The sequence below is a fragment of the Pygocentrus nattereri genome, chromosome 16 (assembly GCF_015220715.1).
Source record: "Pygocentrus nattereri isolate fPygNat1 chromosome 16, fPygNat1.pri, whole genome shotgun sequence".
Lineage (NCBI taxonomy): Eukaryota > Metazoa > Chordata > Actinopteri > Characiformes > Serrasalmidae > Pygocentrus > Pygocentrus nattereri.
Window position 1 is genome coordinate 16,056,454 of NC_051226.1, and position 21,021 is coordinate 16,077,474.

The following is a 21,021-nucleotide window of genomic DNA, read 5'->3' on the forward strand; positions in this document are numbered from 1 at the left end:
GGGACTTTCTGTTCGGAGTCTTCTACGCTTTACGTTTAGTTAAAAACTCAGTGCTAGCTTTGAAACGTTGGTCTTTTGATCAAATATTCTGAAATATAAAACGTGTGTGTGCTTGAAATGGTAGTATTTTTAAAACCTAAAACGAGATGTGCCGGATCTTTTTACTCTTTCGGGTCGTATTGAGTTTCAATCAAATCAATCAACCAATAAATAGTGGGCTAATGATGAACGCAAACTAAATTATTCGAATAACGATAGTGACTTTGATGACTGTGGCTAAGTAATAAGTGCTATTAATTTCATTAACGCTGCTGATATATATACACAACGTTATCTGCAACACTGATATACAAGGTCACCAAAAAGACCATCACATAAAAATGTGGACACTTCATTCACGCTCATTAAGCTGAAAATGGCACGATAAAACCTAAACAAGACGTGAGACGCAGGATTTCTGAAGATCAACATTCAACTACATGCAGGCTGCGGAGAGGCGCCCGGCACTCCGGAAGTCCTCTGCTCCTCTCCTTTCTCCTACTATTCACTTGAAAACAGTGCATCTGCGCAGATCGCCTTTAGTTTCGGTCATTGTAAAAGTCACAAAAATAAAAGAACAGAAGTTGGTTTTAATTTACTCCGTCCCGTTTTAAGGTTTTCCACCATGCAGTCATATCCTGCTTTCGCTGCTGACCCACAGATAACGTAGTTAGGTTTCTGTGCGCCGATTCCGGTTCGGAGGCGGAACTTGTATCGGTAACAGGGGGGGTTTCTTAACTGGAAAGTACCTAAAACATTACAGGCCTTTTAATAACCCCATGCAGGAGAACAGATCTGGTTTGCAGCTCTGAATCCGGCGGAACAGGTTCGAGTTTTTAGTCACCATTGCTGTAGACTGACTTACATCCGGGTCACCTAGGCTGACAGAACGTTGGGGTAAGTAATGTCGGCTTGGTCTGTGTAAGTTCTTCTAGCTCACGTTGCTGCTCTGGACTGAATGTTTCTCATTTAATCCACCAGCAGCTGCGCGTTTAGTTTCACTCATTTGTAACGGCACAATATACAAACATGTATATTCGTGTAAAAAATGTCCATTCTTCTCTCACAACATTTAGTTTATGGCTCATTTTCAGCTTCAGGGAGGCTTTTTTGTTTAATGCCGTTAATAATATCAAATTTACATTTACAGAGATGTAACAACAATATATGAAAAAATAAGTTATGTCACTCTGTAACATCACTGTTTAATCTGCGGGTACAATTTTGTGTATTTTGAGTATTTGTGACCTTGCCGAATATCCAGTAGGACACAAACACACGTATAATATGAAATAAATAGAAATGTTAATATTTTATATTTTAATCATGCAATATTTGATGTCTCTCATGTGAACACGACTGGAGTCTTTTAACGTGGTTTCATCGTCAGAGGCCGAGACGTCAGCAGTAAAAGCAGGTTCCATTTTCTCATTTTCCTTTCTTTCCTTCCAGGCAGGCGAGGCTGTTTTCTCAGATCTTATCTTTACAACTCGGTTCGTCTGCGTGTGTTGGTGAGTTTGTTCCCCCACCCACCGAGTGCTTGGGGAACGGTTACATTTTCCTTTGCTTTTGTCATCGTCCGTCTTCGTTGTTAAGCCAGCTAGCTGCGTTATTTGTGGCTGGCGACGTGAGGGGGAAAACCCCTCTCAAAATGGAGGCTATCGGGTCGTGTAACCTAGCTACGTTAGCTAGTAACTAGGCAGACGTCAACTCTACGGCTAACGTTAGCCTGATAGCCTATTTTATTCATATTACAATCAAGAAAACCACCACTAGCTATCAAATTAACCTAGGTTTCCAGCTCAGCGGCTTTACGTTGAATATGAAGTTAGCTGTGCTACCATAATGTAGCCAAATTGTTATAACCTGTCGAAAAAGTGACGACATTTGAGAAGTAATGGGGCGTAAGCCATAATTGCATGCGACAGTGTGGCCTGGATATTTTAAATCCTTCAGTGCTGGGTAACACTTTCAGGAAGGGAGAGCCTACCAGTCCATCAGGTTTCATCTAATCCTTTAGCTTGGGTGAAATGTTAAGTCTGATATTTGGTTGAGAAACTGTTTGGTCCGATTCAGACTTGTTCTGTAGGCGTGGTTGATGAAACTGAAGAAATCTTGTACCTAATTGCAGCCAAATATGTTCGGCACGCAATTTCGTCCTATTTAATATTTTACTCACCCAGTGTAGCTCAGATAAGGCTTATGATTTGTCCTAAACGTTGTGTGTATGTCTCATACTGCTACAACCCTTCTGAGTTCTATCAGCTGAAGTATAACCTTTGCTTGGGCTACTTGGTTGAATCAAAATCTCATAATGAAACCAGCTGCACTTTTGTATTACTGGGTGGTTTCATCATATAACTAAGCTTACTTATTGGTTTCATTTAATGTGGTTTCTGATTAATATGAAAAGGAATTTACCAGCAAGTTTTTTTTGTGGTTTCCTACCTTAGTTGCCAAAATTTTGCTTGAATTCTAGAAAAGAAGCCCTCGAAAATGCTTAGGTAATTCTACCAGTTTTACTCCATTAAAGGATGTGATTAATTTTTTGATAATAAAGGAGGACAAAACAGTTAATTTGCAGTTCTTTCCTCAGCCATCATCTCAGTATATCATTTCTTGGGTCTCTATGGTCATTCATGTTAATGTGTATTCAGCAACATATTCATTGTGTTTAACTTTTAAAGGGTATGTCTAGAAATAAGCAACTAGAGATGTGGCAAAAAGGTAGTATCACAGTAGTTCAAGAGGTTTTCACAATATGTGATTTCACTTTTGTTTTTCAGACATCTGATAAGTTGGAACAGAAAAGTACTGCCATGTTTAAAACAAATGCTGTTTAAAACTACGAATAACATTTCACATACTGGACTGCAGTAAGAGCAAAGTTATCCAGAGCGACTTACTTCATTACTTCATGCTATGCTCTGAATAGCATATTGGGAAATAATTTATCACAATAATTCATGTGTTCATAATGCTCCCCCCTAGCTGAAAGTAAGAAAGTATCTTGACATAATAGTTCTGTGTTTGCAGTGACTGCAAGTGGAAGTCTCTAACTAGTTAAACCAATCCCGGTATTGTGTTCAGCTAAAACTGAATTTTGCCAAAGCATGAAATTAAACTTTGTCCTGTCTTCTGTTATCTCCAGGAGCGGCCACACTGACGTGAGGAAGTATCGCCTATTAAGCCAAACATCTTTGTTTGAAAGGACATACTTTCATTTCATAATTACATTTAATCTTCTGTCATGGATACCTAAACTCCAACCTGAGGGATGTTCAGCAGGGAGAAAGGCTTTATTTGGCACATCCAGGGAGTCAGTTAACAATGCGTAGTATTCACTTTAACGTAGGTATTTCCATTAATACATCATGCCTCATGTAAAAAGATCTTCTCTGTATGGCTTTGTTTTGTTTATTAGTGATCCTGGATGAATGCAGACAGGTCGTATTGATAGTCAGACTTAATTTACGTTAATTCACATTCTTTGTAGTGGATCTGTTATGTTTTTCTAGCAGTTTCACATGTCAGGATCTCAGTTGCATTTGCGTTCATCTGGACCCTTGGTTGTGTGTCGTTCCATCAGGTGCGAGTATGTGAACATCTAGGTTACTGGCTGATTAGTTTGATCTCTTGTTATTTTTGGCCACAAGTGATGATCTTTGATCGTCTTTGTTGTTGTCATCTTGAATTCAACTGTCTCAGTAAAGCCTTTCTCCCTGAAGGACATCCCTCTTTCCTTGCTTACAATGGAAATTCTGCAAAACAGTCCTTTTCTAAGAGGTCTGTGCCGAAACAGTGCACCAGCAGACCTACAGTATGATAATACAAGTGAACTTTATCGCATCTCTACCTTCGCAAAGTTTCCCTCCACCACGCCTGTGACAGAACGAAGCCTTGCCCGTGCTGGGTTTTATTACACTGGTGTAGGTGATCGTGTTCAGTGTTTCCGCTGCAATGTGACTGCTGAGAACTGGCAGTCAGGGGAATGCCCAGCAGAAAGGCACAAACAGCTGTCTCCCAACTGTACCTTCATCCAGAGCTTACCTTCCACAGCCAACCTCTTGTCATCCTCCCATTCTGCCTTTTCTCCTCTCCGCAATGTGGCTGTCCTACAGATCAGTGCTCCTGCCTCTACTGCAACCAGTACTTCATCTGCAGCTGCTTCAACATCAGGCCAGACAGATGAGCAGGCTGGTTACCTCAACATGGGTTTTAACAACCTTGCCCCCTCCAGTCCTCTCTCATCTCGTGGAGTTGAGGATATGTCTCATCAGCGACCTCCTGCTTGCCACAATCCAAGCATGCGTCGGGAGCAAGAACGTCTGGACACCTTCCAGAACTGGACCGTCGCAACAGTCACCCCTGCTGAACTTGCAAAGGCTGGTTTCTACTATCTTGGCCAGGGAGACAGAGTGGCTTGCTTCAGTTGTGGAGGGCAGCTCAGCAATTGGGAGCCTGGAGATAGGGCAGTATCTGAGCACCAGAGACACTATCCTAACTGCCGCTTTGTGAGAGGTGACCGTGCAGATAATGTGTCCATTGCCACGGGTAGTGGACTGGCTAATGTTTCCAACCCAGCGATGCAACAGTGTGATGAGAGGTTGCTTACATTTGTTAACTGGCCTGCAAGAATACCAGTTCGACCAGATCAGCTGGCCAAGGCTGGCTTTTACTATGTTGGTAAGGTTATGTTTAGGGCATTTGCAATATTATGAGGTTGTTTTTTCACTTTCCTATTATCAGTGTTACTAGTAAACAACTTTTTTGTTTATCGGTAGGTCGTAATGATGACGTGAAGTGCTTTTGCTGTGATGGAGGACTTAGATGTTGGGAATCGGGTGACGATCCATGGGTGGAACATGCCAAATGGTTTCCAAGGTGAAAAAGCAATTTTGTTTCCCAGTGTTTGATTTTGTTGCAAAATATGACTGACATTGTTTTAAAACTGTTCTTGATGATGTAGGTGTGAGTATCTTTTGCAAGAGAAAGGACAAGAGTTTGTTCATCAGATTCAAGCAAGATTTCCAAGATTGTTTGAACAGGTAGGGGTAAAATAACTTTCTTGTTGCTTTTTCAACTCTGAATTTGGTTATAATGGGAGATGAACTGTAATACTGTCCCACAGCTATTAACTAATGGAGACAACAACTCAAGGGAATTTGTTGATCCACCTGGTGAGTACAAAAAAAGAGAGCATGGCAAGAGCATTATTTGAGCACTATAAAACATACTGATACTGCATCTAACATACTGTTACATGCCCTGATTATTTTTGTTATTAGTTGTACATCTGGGTCCAGGAGAAGAGCGTTCAGAAGATGCTGTAATGATGAACACACCTGTGGTGAAGTCGGCTTTAGAAATGGGCTTTGAGCGGAGTTTAGTGAAACAGACTGTCCAGAGCAAAATTCTCACCAGTGGAGAAAACTATAAAACTGTACAGGAACTGGTGTCTGACCTGCTAAGTGCTGAGGATGAAAAAAGAGAGGAGGAGCGAGAGCTTTTTGCAGAAGAAATGGCTTCAGGCAAGTTTAGTTGAAGTTTGTTGATTGGTGCAAATGCTGAGAGATTGGTGTCTTTTTGTGATCTCTAATTTTTGTTTTGCAGATGGATTTACTTTTCTGAAAAAGCATCATACTGCCTTGACTCAGCGGTTGAAAAGTGTTCAGAGTCTAATGGATCATCTCCTTGAAGAGAGTGTTATTTCACAGAAGGAGTATGACACCATACGCAACTGCACTTCAGTCAAGCAGCAAACAGGCCAACTCATCGATTTGGTGTTGTCAAAAGGAAATGCCGCTGCAGAGGTCTTCCGCAACTGGATTAAAAAGAATGATGTGTACCTCCTAAGAGAGCTAATGGGTATTTAACTTTTGCTGTATTGCCTGGAAATGTCTGAAGTATCAGTGTTCCATGTTAGTCGTCGTCCCTGTAAAACCCCTTGTAGTCAATATTGGTGGCATGGCTAACATGTAGGAACATTTAAATGGGATCCCCTTAAATGAACTGAGGTGATGCTCAAATAACATTTATCAATTTTTAAAGTATGCAGGGAGAATTCCACAGCAAGCATACCTCACTACATAATACTGACAATCCATTTTATGTTCTTTTCACTGCAATTTCAGCCCAGACAAATGAAGCTGCATCACCGAGTCAAGATCTTTCAGGTATACTCAAACACGAGAGGTTTTGTTTTTTTTTGGTTGTCTTTTTTTTAAGTTTGTAGCCATCACGCTAAGGGAATCAGATATAGAGCCTGCCCTGAAACAGTGAGCATTAATGGAACTATTATGAATAAATAAATTTCCTTTTGTCTTACAGACCTTCCTATGGAGGAACAGCTGAGGAGACTTCAGGAGGAACGCACATGTAAAGTCTGCATGGATAAGGAGGTCAACATTGTCTTCATTCCCTGTGGGCACCTGGTGGTGTGTAAAGAATGTGCTCCGTCACTACGCAAGTGTCCCATATGTAGAGGCTTGGTAAAAGGCACTGTCCGCACCTTTCTGTCTTAAATGGTAAATACTACATACATGGTGGTTTCTTAAGACATTTTTAGAATGTCGTGTACTTTTTTTCCCCTTCATTGTGGCATGCAGATTTGTTCCGAAGTAACACAAAGGTGATCACTAGGATGATTTAACGTAACCGTTGAGATGTTTTGGGATAGCGGGGGGGGGGGGGGCGGCACAACTCTCAAGCTTAGTACTCGACCCGTACTGGAAATGAATAAAGTATTAAAATGCATATAAAATGGTGTTCGCTTGTAAAATCAAAATTTCATTATAAAATCAAAAAGAAACATTGCTAGTACAGGAGTGTTTTAGAAAAGGCAAATAAAAGTTTTATTAATGATTAAATTTTGGTCCCTTGAACTCATTTTGGTTACTTTTCAGTTGAAATTGAAACAAGTGACACATTACCATTGATTTCTACAGTACTAAAATATCTAATACCCATAATAAGACTTTAAAAATCTGACAATTCATTTAGGTTAATTAAAATAGCTGAAAGAGAAAGTGTATGCCAGTGTATTTAAAGTGTTTTTCAAATATTTGTGCAAACAGGACCGTAGTCTAGTGAGTCAAATCAATGTATTTCAGATATCCAAATCTTGAAGGTTTCCCCAGCTTGGACCCACTTTAACTTTTGCCTTGAGCTTTACATGTAGTTTCATAGCAGATTCCATTTCCCACTTCACAATTTGTGCAACCTGCCAAAAAGAGAGATTGTGAAGGCAGATCAGGGTGCTAAAAAAGTTCAACATCCAAAAGGAATTTCTACTTTACCTGGATTATATCCTCCTCTGCAACCTCATAGATGAGTTCATCATGTAGCTGTAGTATGAAGAAGGCTCCTCTTAAAGGCTTGGATCGAGGCCTATACCGTCCCTTCTCTGCTGAGAAACTCACCATTAATAATCAATAATAAGATCACCTTAGCCTCGAAGAATGGAATCTGGCTTACCTGTCTCACTTTGGTTATGGTGATGTGAAGGTGGCACTTCAGGAAAAGTTGCCTCCAGTCTGCGCTGGATATTGACAGTGGCCAATTTTACAATGTCAGCAGCAGACCCCTGGACTGTTGTATTCACAGCTTGCCTCTCTGCCTGAAGCGTGGGAGAGCTCTACTTATTAAAAATGTTTGATTGGCTCAACAATATTTCCATGTATTCTGGAAACATATAACATGAACCTTACATGAGACTTTATGTACACATTTGAGTCTTTGATCCCAGGTAGATATCTCTTCCTGCCAAGTAATGTCTTGACAAAACCGTTTTTGCTGCAGTTCTTTACAGTCTGACGAAGAAATGCCTGTATACCTTTGAGCAAAATAAAGTACCTTGTGATGAGGCCTAATCATGTAATTGTTTTTCAAGCCTGGAACTAGTTGGATTTACTTACCTGTGTACCTGGATTTAAACGTTTCAATGTAACAGGCAGCATCATTTTCATCAATACCCATTTGCTCCCCTAATGATTTTGCTCCCATGCCATAAATGATTCCATAACAAATCTGTGAAAATAAGATCACAACAGTCTCACTTACTGATGCTACATCATTAGTATAATTCTAAGGAGCACTGGAACAGCCAGGTCTTACCTGTTTTGCCTGTTGTCTTGTGCAGTCATCAATAGATGGAGGGTCCACCATCTTCCACTCTGCAGCTATGCTTTTGAAAACATCTTCACCACTGTTGAGTACTTGAAGAAGCCGTTTATCACAGGACAAGTGAGCCAATATGCGCAACTCCAACTGGGAGTAGTCAGCAGCTAGAATTAGTCCTCCTAGAAAAATCAATGTGTATTAAACAAATCAAAATTCTGACATTTCATGCACCCATTTATCATAAGTGATTCCTTACCTGAGAAAGGAACAAAAGCATGCCTCATGCTGACAGAAAAAGGCATCCCCTTTTCTGGAGATTTGTCTGAATCTTTGAGCAAACCCATTAACCGATGATTTGCCTTTGATATTTTAGTCCTTAAAAAAATAAAATAAATGAATGAATAAAAATTGAGTAGAAAATAATTAATTATGCATTACTCTGTCATGAACACAGATGCTTACCGTGTCTTGCTGGAAATACTTTTTATGTTGTTTTGAGATGGTTGGCTTTCTCCAATAAGAGCTGGCATTTGGATTTCAAAGTCTTTTGGCACATTCTGAATATTGGGTTCAGTGAAGCTCACTCTCCCTAAGTTGGGAAAATAATTTGTAAATATGTTGGGGAAACAAATTTAAAGAAGCAGTATTTCTCCAACTTTTTTTTGTACCTGTAGCTGTGTGGGACTGTGAGACAGGGTGAATTCTGTCCATCCTCAGTTTAGGGTGCCAGGTCTTCTCTCTTTGTAGGGGAAATACCACCTTTGTCATGGCGTTTGTTATCCTCCTCCACTCTAAGATGACTCCTGGTAACCGATGAAATAGCTTGAGCTTTTCTAGTACATCCTGGATAAATTCAAAATTAAAATGAATCATTTTTAATGTGTGAAGGGTAAACTTAAATGGCTGCATTAATAATGAATTGTAATGAAGTTTTTAGATTCTGTAATGCATGTAGGTGTAAAAGAGAACTGCAAGACTGCAGAATATGTACCTTGGTTGTGCTAAACTGCTTGGAAAGCTTTATGCGGGCTCCTGCCCTTCTGGTGTATCCTAAAGTCTTTTTATTCTTTAGACTATTCAAATCACCATTGGGAGGAAGCTTCAGCTCAAGAAACAGTACCTGAGTATGGTGAAACAGTAGAACAGGGAGTCAAACAATCCTGCATATTTTAATGTTTTTCTGTTTTTTAAAAACTTAAGTTGTCTCAAGACCTTCATAATTTATTAATGGTGGAATACTAAATGCTAAAGTGCTTTGGCCTTTCCCTGCAATAGCACTATTCAGTTTCATTAAGAGAGGGAAGGGGGGACAGAACCAAAAATTTCCATAGAAAAAAAAACATTTAAGGTTCCCCCCCCCAAAAAAACAAAAAACAAAAAAAAAAAAAAAAAAACCACTGACCTCAGCAACATCCTCAGGGCTGGTCAGTGAGAAGCTGTGACCAGCTAACTGGTAGGCCTGGGATTCCAGGTCACTGAGCTTAGCTTGCATCACATGTTTCTGAGCTTCACATTCTGCAATACTAAACCCAATACCATTCAACTCCAACAGAGCTAAGCAGTACTGAGTGGGCATCTCCACTTTCTGAAACACATCTGACAGACAAAAAAGAAGACTTTTTACAACATGAAAAGCAATAACTACACCAAAAGTTTAATTTGATGGAAAGAAAATGGCTGGCACCTAAGAAACCATCCTTTGCCAGAAGGCCGTGGAGTTGTGCCATGATCCTGAAAACAAGAACCGACTCAATGGCTGCTCTGTAGCGTCCAGACTGACTAGGATCTCCATACATCCCCAGACTTTCCACACCTTGTCCAGAGCTAATTCCATCTAACAAGGGGAGGTCCTGAGGAGTAAAATTTGTTACCATGTTGTGAAGGGTGCGCTCCTTGGAGCCTGGATCCAGAAGCCAACAAGCAACCTGGAATTAACAATAAGTTTGCAATTATCAGACAAGCTACCCAGCTAAATACAATCAGAGCAATCTTAAATCACTGACTGACAGATAAAACAAAATGTCAGTGTCTGTTCCACTCACCTTGGGATCTTCAAATGTGCCTTTTATTGCAAGTCCACATGCCAGAAGTAGAGTCTTGTATAACTGAATGAAGTCATAAGCAGCCATCACTCTATCAGCACCTGAAGACGACCTTGACAAACACACTTGAATTTTCTCCAGTCTCTCTCCCACTGCCAGATCTTCATCAAGTGAAGGGGGTGCTAAGCTAGCACTTATAGCTGTTTGGCAACATCAACTTAAGTTAAAAACAAGGCAGTAAGTTTAATGCTAATACCAAAAGTGAAAGATTTAGATTTTGTACCAGTGTCTGTTAGCTCCTCTTGTAGTGATAAATAATATGCATCCTTTCCTCCCCAACATACAGATAGGCCAATGACGATCAGATTCTCATGTCCTTTCATGACAAACCCATGTTTTCTATTGTTCCTCATTGGGGTAGTTGCTTTAGAAACCAAAACATTAGTGAGTGGGATACAGTTTCCATATTAAGAAGTTAGAATGCTGCAGATCTATCTAAAGATATACCTTTTTTAAATTTGCCTCCGATAGCAGATTCTGGTTGCCCTGCATTATCTTTCTTCTCACAAGCAACAGAAAGAGAAAATCTCTTTTTCGTTTTCCATTCCTTTACAAATGTTTCAAAAAGCCGTCTGTCACTTGCTACATCAATAATCGAGAAGGATTCTGGACTGCTTGGGTTGGAGGCAGAAGGAGAGGCATTCTCAGAAAGCTGCAGCGAAAAGCCCTCAGATGTGTCCAACTCTGACATGGCATTCGGCTCCAAACAAGGAGGTTGATCATCTTTGAGAGAAGGACTTGTATGGTAATTCATCCTAGCCTCTAGGTCACCTCTGGGATTTATAGGTGACTGTACAGCCAAAGTTGTTATTTTGACCCTGGGTGTGACAGGCTCAGAAACAGGTGTTGGTGGAATAAGATCATGGCTCACTGTATGTGGCTTGGTTACATGGAAATCTTCTGACCTCAAGCCTTTTTGATTTACATGTTCAAGCCCAGAATGTGTGTTAGGTTCGTGGAGGGTGGAAAAATGATCAGCCCATTTATCAAAAATGTCTTGCATTCCTGGGCTAAAATTAAATGAGGAATCAGCAACAGTTTCTGAACAAAGTGCCTTGCTTTGTGATATTTGTAACTCAGACACAATGTCATCTGTGTAACAGGGCTTTTCTGCTTTACTTGAGCTTACTTTTGTTCCAGCACAGACCTTAAGTTTTTCTAGATAGTGCTCTCCAACAAGGAGTGAGTCTCCCCATTCTGACAGGTTGAAGGAAGACTCGCCCCACTGTACTGCTTCTTGATCCTCCACATCATCCTTCCTTTCTTCATTAAATTCAGTGGTTGGGGCATGTGACCTAGTATTTTCCATAGGTTGGTTCCCTTCTGCGTCTTTATCTACTCCTGCCTCCTCCTCTGCCTCCTCCTCCTCCATGGGCTCCAAGACAGAGCTGTCATATATACTATCAAACAGAAAGCTGCTGCTCCTATTGAGACTATTATCCATAACAGATCTCTCCTTTTGGACTTGAGGTTCCTCACAGTTTAATTTCATTTCACAAGATTCTCCCTCAGGCACATGGTTGGTAAAATTAAGAATGTTCTCCATTTGGCTGTCTGTCAGTGAAATGTTATATTTAGGTTTGGCTTCAGTTGATGGCAAATGTTGCTTATTTGGAACATTGCTGGAAAAGAATATGCCCTCATCTTTCTTGCTGTTTTTGTCTTCAGGCGTGCTGTGTGGTACTAAATTTTTATTTTCAGGATGTGAGATTTGGTTGGACAGTTGATCTAGTGTGCCAACATGATTATTTGTTGTCTTAACTTCACCAATAACATCTAAACTGCTGTAATGAGGCATCTTGTCCTCTTGTAGTAATATTCTTTCAGTCTGTGTATCAAGCTGAAAACTGTCACCAAATTCTAATTCACCTGTGTACAAGTCTGGAGAATTACAATTGTCCCCTGAATTCCCTATGACATCAGTTGCAACTCTAGATTTTACCTCAGAATTCATCAAAAAGCCCATTGAAGTCTTCTCATATTCATGTTGTGCTGGCATTTTGTTTTCATCATTCACATTCCTGTAACAGTCTGAGTTTTTGTAATTCCCCTTTTTCGTTTCAGTTTCAGTAAGTGTCATCTGGAGATCTGCATCTTGATGTAAATCTTGTGATTTAGACTTGCATTTTTTCCCATCAGATGATGGGAAATGATGACCAGTTAACAATGGAATCTCCGTGAGATATGATGGACCAAAGGACGTAGATGACACCATAGGCTCACACAGTAGCTTTTGTTTTAATACATAATCTGAATTCTGACATCTACCTGCCTCTGGTGGTGTTTTGATGTCCACTTCAGAGTGACAATTATTCAATTTAGGAACTCCCACAAAAACAGTTGATGCTGTTTGGTTTAACTCTCTTGGGGCTACAACTGTTAGGGTACCTGGTTCTTCAGCTTCAGTGGTCTTAATTTCATCCCCTTCCATCTTTCTACGTTTTGACAGTGGACCTACAGAATGACTGTCATTGCATGAGGAAGACTCATTTTGTAGACCAGAATCATGTCCACAACCCTTTAGAGATGATTTTTTCAGAAGGGGTGATGACATCTCAGCAGTTTTGTGGCCGTTGTGATAATCTTTGTCTTTAGCATTTATGGATTTGAGCACTTTATGTAATGCAATAGACTGCTGTTCAGTGTTTCCTGTGCTAGTAGAGGCCACACACAAATGTCCTGCAGTAGTTTTCTTAGTTTGATCTGCTGTATCCATATCCATAGGATCCTCTAGTGGTCCAGCAGGATACTGAGTTTCGTTTTCAGACACAGGATTTTGATCAGCTGATATATGATGTCCTTTTATGCTGTTCCTCAGTCTCTGTTCTGTATTAAAGTTAGTGTTCTTCTCTCCAGATAAACTTTCAGTTTGTAGCTGTCCTAGTGTGTGTAATTTGGAATCCTGGGACACTGGTGATTCATCAGAAGAGCTTGTTCTGGCCTCTGGCGAGAGAGAATTGGGGTTCCACTCCACTCCAAGGAGTGCCAAGTCCTGCTGAAGGAGCAACCTGGCCTCCAACACTATTTGCTCTGCAGCCTCACTCTCAGTCAAGGCCTTCTTTCCACTCACCCAGATACAGCGCATGCTCCTTCGCTCCTGAGCGTCCTCCTCACTCTCATCTACCGCCTGCCTAGAACTGCCAATTAAAAAAACTAAATTAAAATAAGAAAAAATACAAAAGAAAGAAAAGATATTTTCACTGCATTTAAATATTAAAAAAAAAAAAAAAAAACAGCCAAAACTAGATTAAAACTAAACCTACTACAAACTATACCTTTTGAAAGGAATGGCTTTCCTTAGGGCCTTCTCCACATCAGCAATTTTGGCTCTTGCCACCTCCGCCACAGTGACCAACCCTGCACTGTAGAGTGCACGTGCTCTCTGGGCATTTAGCAATGAGATACGCACCAAATCGCAAAGATCCCTCTGTACTCCAAAACTGAGCCGGCTCTGGAACTGCGACAATAACAGCTCAAGGTTGTGCCATCCAAGTCGATTACAGAAGACTGTAACCATACCTGAGATTCAAAAAAGCATGTTATGAAATGAAATGGCACAGATGTTCAGTACTGATCACTGCATGCTGAGAGTTTGCAAAGCTGTATAGATTTAAATAAAGAACCAAGAAAACCTGCATAGGTCGACGCTGACTGTTGAAGTGACTGCAGCTGTCCTCGGCTGCAGCCATATTTCTTTGCAACTGTTCCAAGAGGTTCTTCACTGACCAGATCAAACAGCACAAGCGTAGTAAAAAAGCTATAAAGACAAAATGAGAGTGACATTCTTTCCTTACGTCTGATTTGGCAATATGTGAATGAAGTGTAATTAAATTTACTAAATAATTTTGTCTTTGCTGTCATGCAAATAATTCTGCAATTTGTTTCCCCAAAGTGGGAGGTAAACATTTTTTTTCTGGGAAACATCTAAATTATTCCAGTTTCTTAAAAGAAGGGTTCCACTATGTTTCCCTGCATAATTCAATCACTGACATATTACCAAATTCATTCAGAGTGCTTCTGTGTAATGGTCAATGTAAAGAAATGAAAGTGGTCAATTTATCTACAAAGGTGGTGATAGGAACAGGCTGATAGGGTTTACAATGTCTACAATGCAAATATAGCTATTTCATTACCTAACAAAACCCTTCATGTACCTCTTGGGTCTAAATGGATTAAAAACATCTAAATATAATTTCCAACCTATAGTAAAACAATGTCTCACACATAAGGCACACATTAAACACTTTAGGATCGTGGTTCCTGTCACCACCCCATGAACAAGTTTCTCTAGAACGGAGCATTTCACATCAAACTACCCTGAATGACTGTTGACATCTTAACCATTTATTTTTGCCGGAATTAAAAAAAAATCTGTGGAAATTCCCTTTTTTCTTCTTAAGACAAACATCTGACCGAGAATTCTGGCTACAATTTTAGATATCAACTTACCGCTTGTGAATGGCCATCTGTCTGCGCTGCTTTTCTGTTTTGGCTATTAATTTTCCACTGACAGAGCGTGCCAGAAAGCTCTCCTGTATGCCCACCATTTCTGCAACCCGTTTCATTGCAGAAGGTAATTGCTCCCACAGACAGAAGAACTGGTACCAGTCTATTGTCGTCCAGTCAACGTACACTGGTGTTATCTAAAAATGTGTAGACAACAATCAAAAATCGGTTGGTACAATTATCTCAAAATTTCTGAATTTATTTATCTAATATTTAGCAGTCAAGTGATTTTTCTACCTGATAAAGAATGTGGAGGTCATTTTCCAGGACAAACCCTTTCATTGCTCTTTGAAGGTCTGCAAAAATTCCAAGGGCTTCTGGGGGTGACAGAGATGACGACAGAGTGGCAGAACCCAGATGTGTTGGACAGTATCTCTCTGCTGCAAAATAAAGGGACAGTTAGACGATGTTCACACATGATCCACACAATAAGTGACACAGATTTGCTGTAAAGCAAGTCTCCTCACTATCGCATTCCTTTTGGATATGAATAAACTCGTTGTCCATCAGCCAATCCATGCAGGCCTCAATGGCCCCGTGACTGCGAGCAGTTTCTGGCTGTTCACCACCTTGATCTCGCTGCATAGATGCCATGTTGGCTGCCAGTAAAGTGCAAGATGCATATGTCCTCACCTCCTCTGGTGTGCTGGCAACTCCACCAACTATAATCTTCCATTGGAAGAGACAAGAGGTTTACATTATCTGACAATTTGCATGTATGGTTATTTGTGAAGTCATAAATTGCTCACGTACCTCCAGGATGGCTCTGAGCATGCTGGTAGTGACACCTTCCCCCTCCCGCTTCACCAAGCAACTGCTGATGGGCTTTAAGGAGCCCTGGATCAGAGTCACCCCCTTCATGTGCTCGGCTTCCTTACAGACCAGCACACTCTCACCTGGCACAATACAGAAGAAGCACTGACTAGTGGCAAAAATTCAAAGGAATGTATCACCATTTTAAAAATTTTAATCTCTCTAATATCTGTAGCATCCAGTCACTTACAAAGATTTTCTTGAAGATAACAAACATTTTTAACTCTCTAGATGCAGTTGCTGAATAAACTTTATTCCTTAACATGTACAGCCATACAGTAATTTTCAAGAGACAGAGAGCATCCTTCATTTACTTAAACTGAGAAGACATATTTAACAGAAAATTACAGAGACCTCACCAACTAAATATAATATCATAACTGGTTCAGTGTTTCAACTCTTTGCCTCGATAAACAGTTTTCATTCTATCTGGCAGACATACTTTCAACTTTTCAAATAAATCTGCAAGGATATTTTTCCACACCTCCGAAGTTCAGTCTTAGAAACTCTTATGATTCAGGTAAACCCAAACACATTCAAGGAAGCCGAGTTCTGGACTTTGGGGTGGCCAGTGCACTGTTGAACACCAGCAGTTTTGCTCGATTCACAATTTTTTTTTTTTTTTTGCTTCTTTACAGCTACACGTCCTTTCAGACCCATAACATTGACTTGTCTTCTCACAATGGAAGGATGGACAGAAACACCTGTGGAGCTTGATTTTCTACTTTTTCTCAGAGATAAAATCTTTAAAGTAGCGTTTATCTGACGGTGACAGTTTTGGTGGTCAAGCAGGTCTTCCATAGTTGTCAGGAGTACCATTTTCTTCACATTTTTATTGGGTATGGTTCTTAAATTCATTTTCAAATCTGTTAACTCTTTAGAGTTTATATAAAAAAACAGCACCTACCAACCGTGTCCACTCCTTTACGCCCTGCTCGTCCCACCATCTGTTTGTAGGTCAGTATGTCAAGCAGATGCCCATTGAACACTGGGGTTCTGATAATCACACGGCGGGCAGGCAGATTTACACCAGAGGACAAAGTGGAAGTGGCGACAAGGACCCTGATGTAGCCCTGACGAAAAGCACCTTCCAGGATGTCCCTCTCATCAAATGTCAAACCTAAGCCAAAAAGGTACACTGTGATAGTTGTGCTAGACACAGCTGTTAATGCAAGGACTAACAGTCAGTAATTTGATAAAATATTGTTTTATTCATGCCTTCGCCATGTGTAACCCAACAGAATCATATATCTTTATAGTGTTTCTCTCATTATAATAATGAATAAGTACATTCTAATAGTGGTTACCTGCATGGTGGAACGCAACTCCCCAGGGAACAGTGCGCTGGAGCACTTGGTCGAGGCCTGCAGGAGAACGTTTTAACTGAGCAACCACTTCCTGAAGACCTTCTTGGTTCAAAGACACAGACTGGACTCCAGAGTCTGACTGCTTCTCTGCAAAGGATATATACTTTCTGCACTGACATCATCCAAATGACTGCTTAACACACACATATTTAATGATGTACTTTAATAAAATCAGCATTTTCCTGGAATCGCAGGATGTTTTTGTCTTTTCTATTGCACATTACTGTTGTTTATTTAGCAGTTATTTTTGACCTTTTATCATCCATTTACTAAACTGTATTTTTTTTCTCTCCCTTCTGTATTTTCTTTTAATTGTTCTGTAGAGCACTTTGTAAACATGTTTCATAAAAAGGTGCCAAATGCATTATTATTGTTAATAATATTTTAGTTTAGGCACAATTTAACAAATTAGGGTTCTACAGCAACCAATAAAAATTGAAAGCAAAGGTAAAATGTAAAATACATAAACTTGAAATTAATTTGAAGACATAATTGGACGGTCACTAAACAAACCTTGGTAATGAAGGTTGTAAAACTCTCTGGCAATACTGTCTGCCAGTTTTTCACACCAGTTCTTCGAAGGACAGAAGAGCAGTGCAGAGTGACCAGCCTGCACAGTCTCAAAGCAGAGGCTTACTATGTGATCATCATCACCCTGAAGACAGAAGAACAAGCTTCTTTCATTACAGTTCTCTACAGCCATGTAGTATCACTGTCAGCTGTCAGGAGTCGATTATTTCAGAAACTGATACTTTCAGTGCTGTAATTCATTCTGACCTTTACTGGGAGAGCAGGTGTAAATGGTCGAACAAGATTCATGGAGCCATCATATATTTTATTGCCAATCTTCACCCACTCCATCAGTGGCACAGGACGGTAGTCTGTATGGTAGAGATCAGCATTTAGCCAGCAGGCAAGGAGGTCCAGGTTTGGTAATGTGGCACTCATTCCCACAATCTGTACACTATCAGTGGAACTCTCACCAGTGCACCTACAGAGAGAAAGTGGTTTATGTTCAAGTTGTTGTGAGGTGTTCCTTGATTATCATTCAACATTATCTACTTTGCTGTAACTTTAATGCAGATATCTGCAATGCTGCTCTTGAACAGCAATTCTTTTGCAGCATCAAGTTCACATCTTTAAATCTTTATTCAAGCAACAAGATCCTTCTGAAGCCTTGAATTATTAGATTGCAGATTTAAGAACAGCATAATATCTACTTTGGAGTGGAACATTCTGATTTACCTCTTTGCCGATTTTTTTGCTATGTATTGGATTTTGGTTAGCAAAAGCTCCAATAAATATCCACGACCAGAGTCCCCTACCATGTGTAGCTCATCTACAACAACAATTCCTGGAGACAGAAGATGCAAAGAAATCAAACATGGACGACATCCTGCATCTCCGTAAACATTTCAGCATCAAATAATGCAAGTAAAATATTAAATACCTAGCAAATCCATTCTATCCTCCTCAATAAGCCTGTTAATGAGTCCATTGGCTTTCTCTATTGTACATACAGCCACATCCAATGCAGAGAACCCACCAGCAGCTGAAGTGCTTCCCATATACCCTTCAACTTTGACACCCGCCTCCTGAAACACATTCTACAAACAAGCACATCTCCGTATTTCAATTTCTTCTTTCCACAAAATTGCAAATTCTGTACTGTAGATATGATTTGATGAAAGACTTTTCTAAAAAAAAAACATATGACTGTGACAGTTTGTTTATATGGTGGTTACTGCTGAGGAATTTTTTAGGAAGAAACTGTTTAGAAAGACGAGCTAAGGTACTCTCAACGTGTGGACATGATGACAATGATGGAGACTGATGAGAAATGCAAACCAACCTGCAGATAAAACATTTTCTCTCTTGCCACAGACACAAAAGGAAGAATAAAAATGGCTTTGCGTCTAGTCTCCAAGACTCTTTTCAAAATTAATAACTCTGATACCAATGTTTTCCCAGCACTGGTTGGAGCTGAAAGCGGTGGAAAAAAACAGAAATGCATTTAAGCTCCTTTAAACGGATATTAAGAAAAATAAAATTTAAAGAAGTGAAAAAAGCCATTCTTTGCTGTTCAGAATTAAAGGGGAATGTCAAAATTTCTAGATAATTCAATTATTACAAAGCATACTATGTATTTTAGAGTGGTTTGACACAAACGGCTCTATTCTAGAGAAACTTACCAAGTCAGAACTGTTCACAGTGTTGGTGATAGAAACCAAATGTCCAAAAAGTTTAATACCACTAAATGGCTGCCTGATGATCGTTTTACAATATCTTGTGATAGGATTTTGGGCTGTTTTTAATGTATTAATCATAGAGAGGTACATATGGGGGACTGTAAGGCAAAACAGTGCTCAAAGAAAACCTTTTAGATTGACCACTATTATGCATTGCAACCTCCATTCACTACCACTGCAAAGAAATCTGAGTTTGCAAGTTATTCTACAATACACCACTTCACATCAAACCACTCTGAAAGCCTATAAATGTCAAAACATTTGTATATAAAAAGACTACATAAAATGCAGTACATAGCATTTACTGCATATTGCATATAAAAACAACTGTTCAGTTACCCGAATACACCAGATTCCTGCCCTCCAGCACTTTACCCAAGATGAGGCACTCTGCCTGCCACTCAAACATCTTCTTAACACCCAGACTCTGATACTTCTCCAGCACAGGCTTGGGGAGACCCCAGCTAGACAGTAACAGCTGGTCTGAGTGATCAGCAGGAATCGCCATGTGGATGCTGTGTGCTGTGTTAGGAAAGAGACAGCTGAATTACTTCCAGAGTGTCAGACTTCGATTGGTTTCACTTTCTCAAGCAGTATACAGCGCATTATAGTGCATAATCTTTTCTAAAATAAGACACAGTGGGCAATAATACTCACACTACTACTGATCTTATGTGATCAGGGCCTAGATGAGTGCACTTGTGCTACCTCAGTTTGAGAACAATTTGTTTTCACAAAATGTATGTATGTATGTATGTATGTATGTATGTATGTATGGGTATACTTATACAGTGGCTGCACATATTGTGCACTGTTAGAGGAAAGGGTGGAAATATAACTGATTAAAAGATGCATCTTAGTTCTACACCTATGTACAAAATGCCATAATCTGATTTACGTAGGCTTCCGAATTAATGTTTTATTTGCAAATGGGTTTGGAATGTAGTAAAACTGAATGCAGATATTTCAGAGCTTTAGCCCAGCATCACCTTAACATTCTGCTCTTGCAGAGGGCATTAAATACATAACCAAATATCTGTTTGGAACATTGGTCAAATCAAAACATCTACCTAATATTTTGTTTTGAGCAAATATCTCCTTATGCTGATATGATTCATGTATGACCATGCATCCCAAAAAAATACATATTTCTAAGCTGTATCAGTTATGATTAAATATAAAAAACAAAAAGATGTAGTTTACTAAGCAGAGTGTAGCTAACTACTTGTGAAAATGAATAAACGTCACAAAAAAATTACATAGGCCACAGAAATTAAAGATCGAGATGCTTAAAAGATTGTATTATAATCGCATTTAGGCACCATAAACTGAAATGAACTGGAATCATGGGGTGTCAAGAGCTTCTCATCCCTACCGTACAATTATACATGCTTAAAATTTAACAGAAAGTTCTAGACAAAACAGAACCTTACTTGCATCTGCCTGTGAGCCACCCAGCGAGCTTAGCTCCAGACCAGGTGGAGGAGTGAGCACAGAGATGGACATGTTTCCATGAGTCGGTTTCTGTAAAAACAGGACCTTTCTTTGGCAGCAGCCACTTGTGCAGGATTAAAGAGAATGTAATCCTTTGTCATTTTCATAGGACCATCAGGGCTGATTACTGTCTGTTCTCCTGTGAACTTTAACTTTCCGCCATTAGAACTCTTTTTCGTGTGAGCAGCTGCCTTTTGAGGTGAACAGTTTTCTGAACCCTGCACAAATGATGATTCGTGATCATGCGTCTGCTTTCTTGTTCTGCTGCTTTTAGTTTTCGCTGAACAGCAGCTTCTGCGCCAGGTCCTTCCAGTCTTTTGCCTTGTTTGC

General features: G+C 39.9%; 2 protein-coding genes and 1 long non-coding RNA gene across 5 annotated transcripts; 2 read left to right on the forward strand and 1 right to left on the reverse strand.

Moving 5' to 3' along the window:
* Positions 1-618: 618 nt before the first annotated feature.
* Positions 619-7,910, forward strand: birc2 (baculoviral IAP repeat containing 2). Of its 2 annotated transcripts, XM_017719876.2 has the most exons (10): positions 634-936; positions 1,492-1,550; positions 3,191-4,725; positions 4,824-4,923; positions 5,009-5,087; positions 5,171-5,219; positions 5,328-5,570; positions 5,653-5,907; positions 6,174-6,215; positions 6,370-7,910. In XM_017719876.2, exons 3-10 carry the CDS (start codon positions 3,792-3,794, stop codon positions 6,561-6,563), a joined length of 1,896 nt encoding a protein of 631 aa, XP_017575365.2. In that variant the 5' UTR covers positions 634-936; positions 1,492-1,550; positions 3,191-3,791; the 3' UTR covers positions 6,564-7,910. The 2 variants fall into 2 exon arrangements, with proteins under 2 accessions (XP_017575366.2, XP_017575365.2); XM_017719877.2 differs by lacking the exon at positions 6,174-6,215 and having other exon boundaries at positions 619-936.
* polq (polymerase (DNA directed), theta) lies at positions 7,615-20,756 on the reverse strand. Its single transcript, XM_037546095.1, has 27 exons — positions 20,631-20,756; positions 19,537-19,719; positions 18,801-18,931; positions 18,399-18,555; positions 18,194-18,302; positions 17,726-17,939; positions 17,462-17,603; positions 16,889-17,035; positions 16,489-16,701; positions 15,522-15,664; positions 15,236-15,437; positions 15,006-15,148; positions 14,712-14,905; positions 13,895-14,019; positions 13,538-13,781; positions 10,710-13,399; positions 10,486-10,626; positions 10,203-10,402; positions 9,845-10,085; positions 9,563-9,756; positions 9,152-9,280; positions 8,829-9,003; positions 8,623-8,749; positions 8,417-8,535; positions 8,155-8,339; positions 7,956-8,067; positions 7,615-7,873 (listed from the first exon to the last, which is right to left on the reverse strand). Exons 1-27 carry the CDS (start codon positions 20,701-20,703, stop codon positions 7,683-7,685), a joined length of 6,924 nt encoding a protein of 2,307 aa, XP_037401992.1. The 5' UTR covers positions 20,704-20,756; the 3' UTR covers positions 7,615-7,682.
* Positions 15,653-17,136, forward strand: LOC108440784. Of its 2 annotated transcripts, XR_001858878.2 has the most exons (3): positions 15,653-16,420; positions 16,539-16,714; positions 16,882-17,136. It is a non-coding gene; the product is annotated as an uncharacterized LOC108440784 (long non-coding RNA). The 2 variants fall into 2 exon arrangements; XR_005131641.1 differs by having other exon boundaries at positions 16,539-17,136.
* Positions 20,757-21,021: the final 265 nt, after the last annotated feature.

Excerpts from the sequence above, each read along its gene's own strand:
- polq (XM_037546095.1), bottom strand. The coding sequence starts at position 20,703 with ATGTCCATCTCTGTGCTCACTCCTCCACCTGGTCTGGAGCTAAGCTCG. Across the intron at positions 18,932-19,536 it reads CAGGAATCTGGTGTATTCGG|CTCCAACCAGTGCTGGGAAA; the intron begins GTAACTGAACAG and ends CACCGCTTTCAG. Across the intron at positions 9,757-9,844 it reads GGCAAAGGATGGTTTCTTAG|ATGTGTTTCAGAAAGTGGAG; the intron begins GTGCCAGCCATT and ends TTTGTCTGTCAG.
- birc2 (XM_017719876.2), top strand. The coding sequence starts at position 3,792 with ATGGAAATTCTGCAAAACAGTCCTTTTCTAAGAGGTCTGTGCCGAAAC. Across the intron at positions 5,220-5,327 it reads GGAATTTGTTGATCCACCTG|TTGTACATCTGGGTCCAGGA; the intron begins GTGAGTACAAAA and ends TTTTGTTATTAG. Across the intron at positions 6,216-6,369 it reads ACCGAGTCAAGATCTTTCAG|ACCTTCCTATGGAGGAACAG; the intron begins GTATACTCAAAC and ends TTTGTCTTACAG.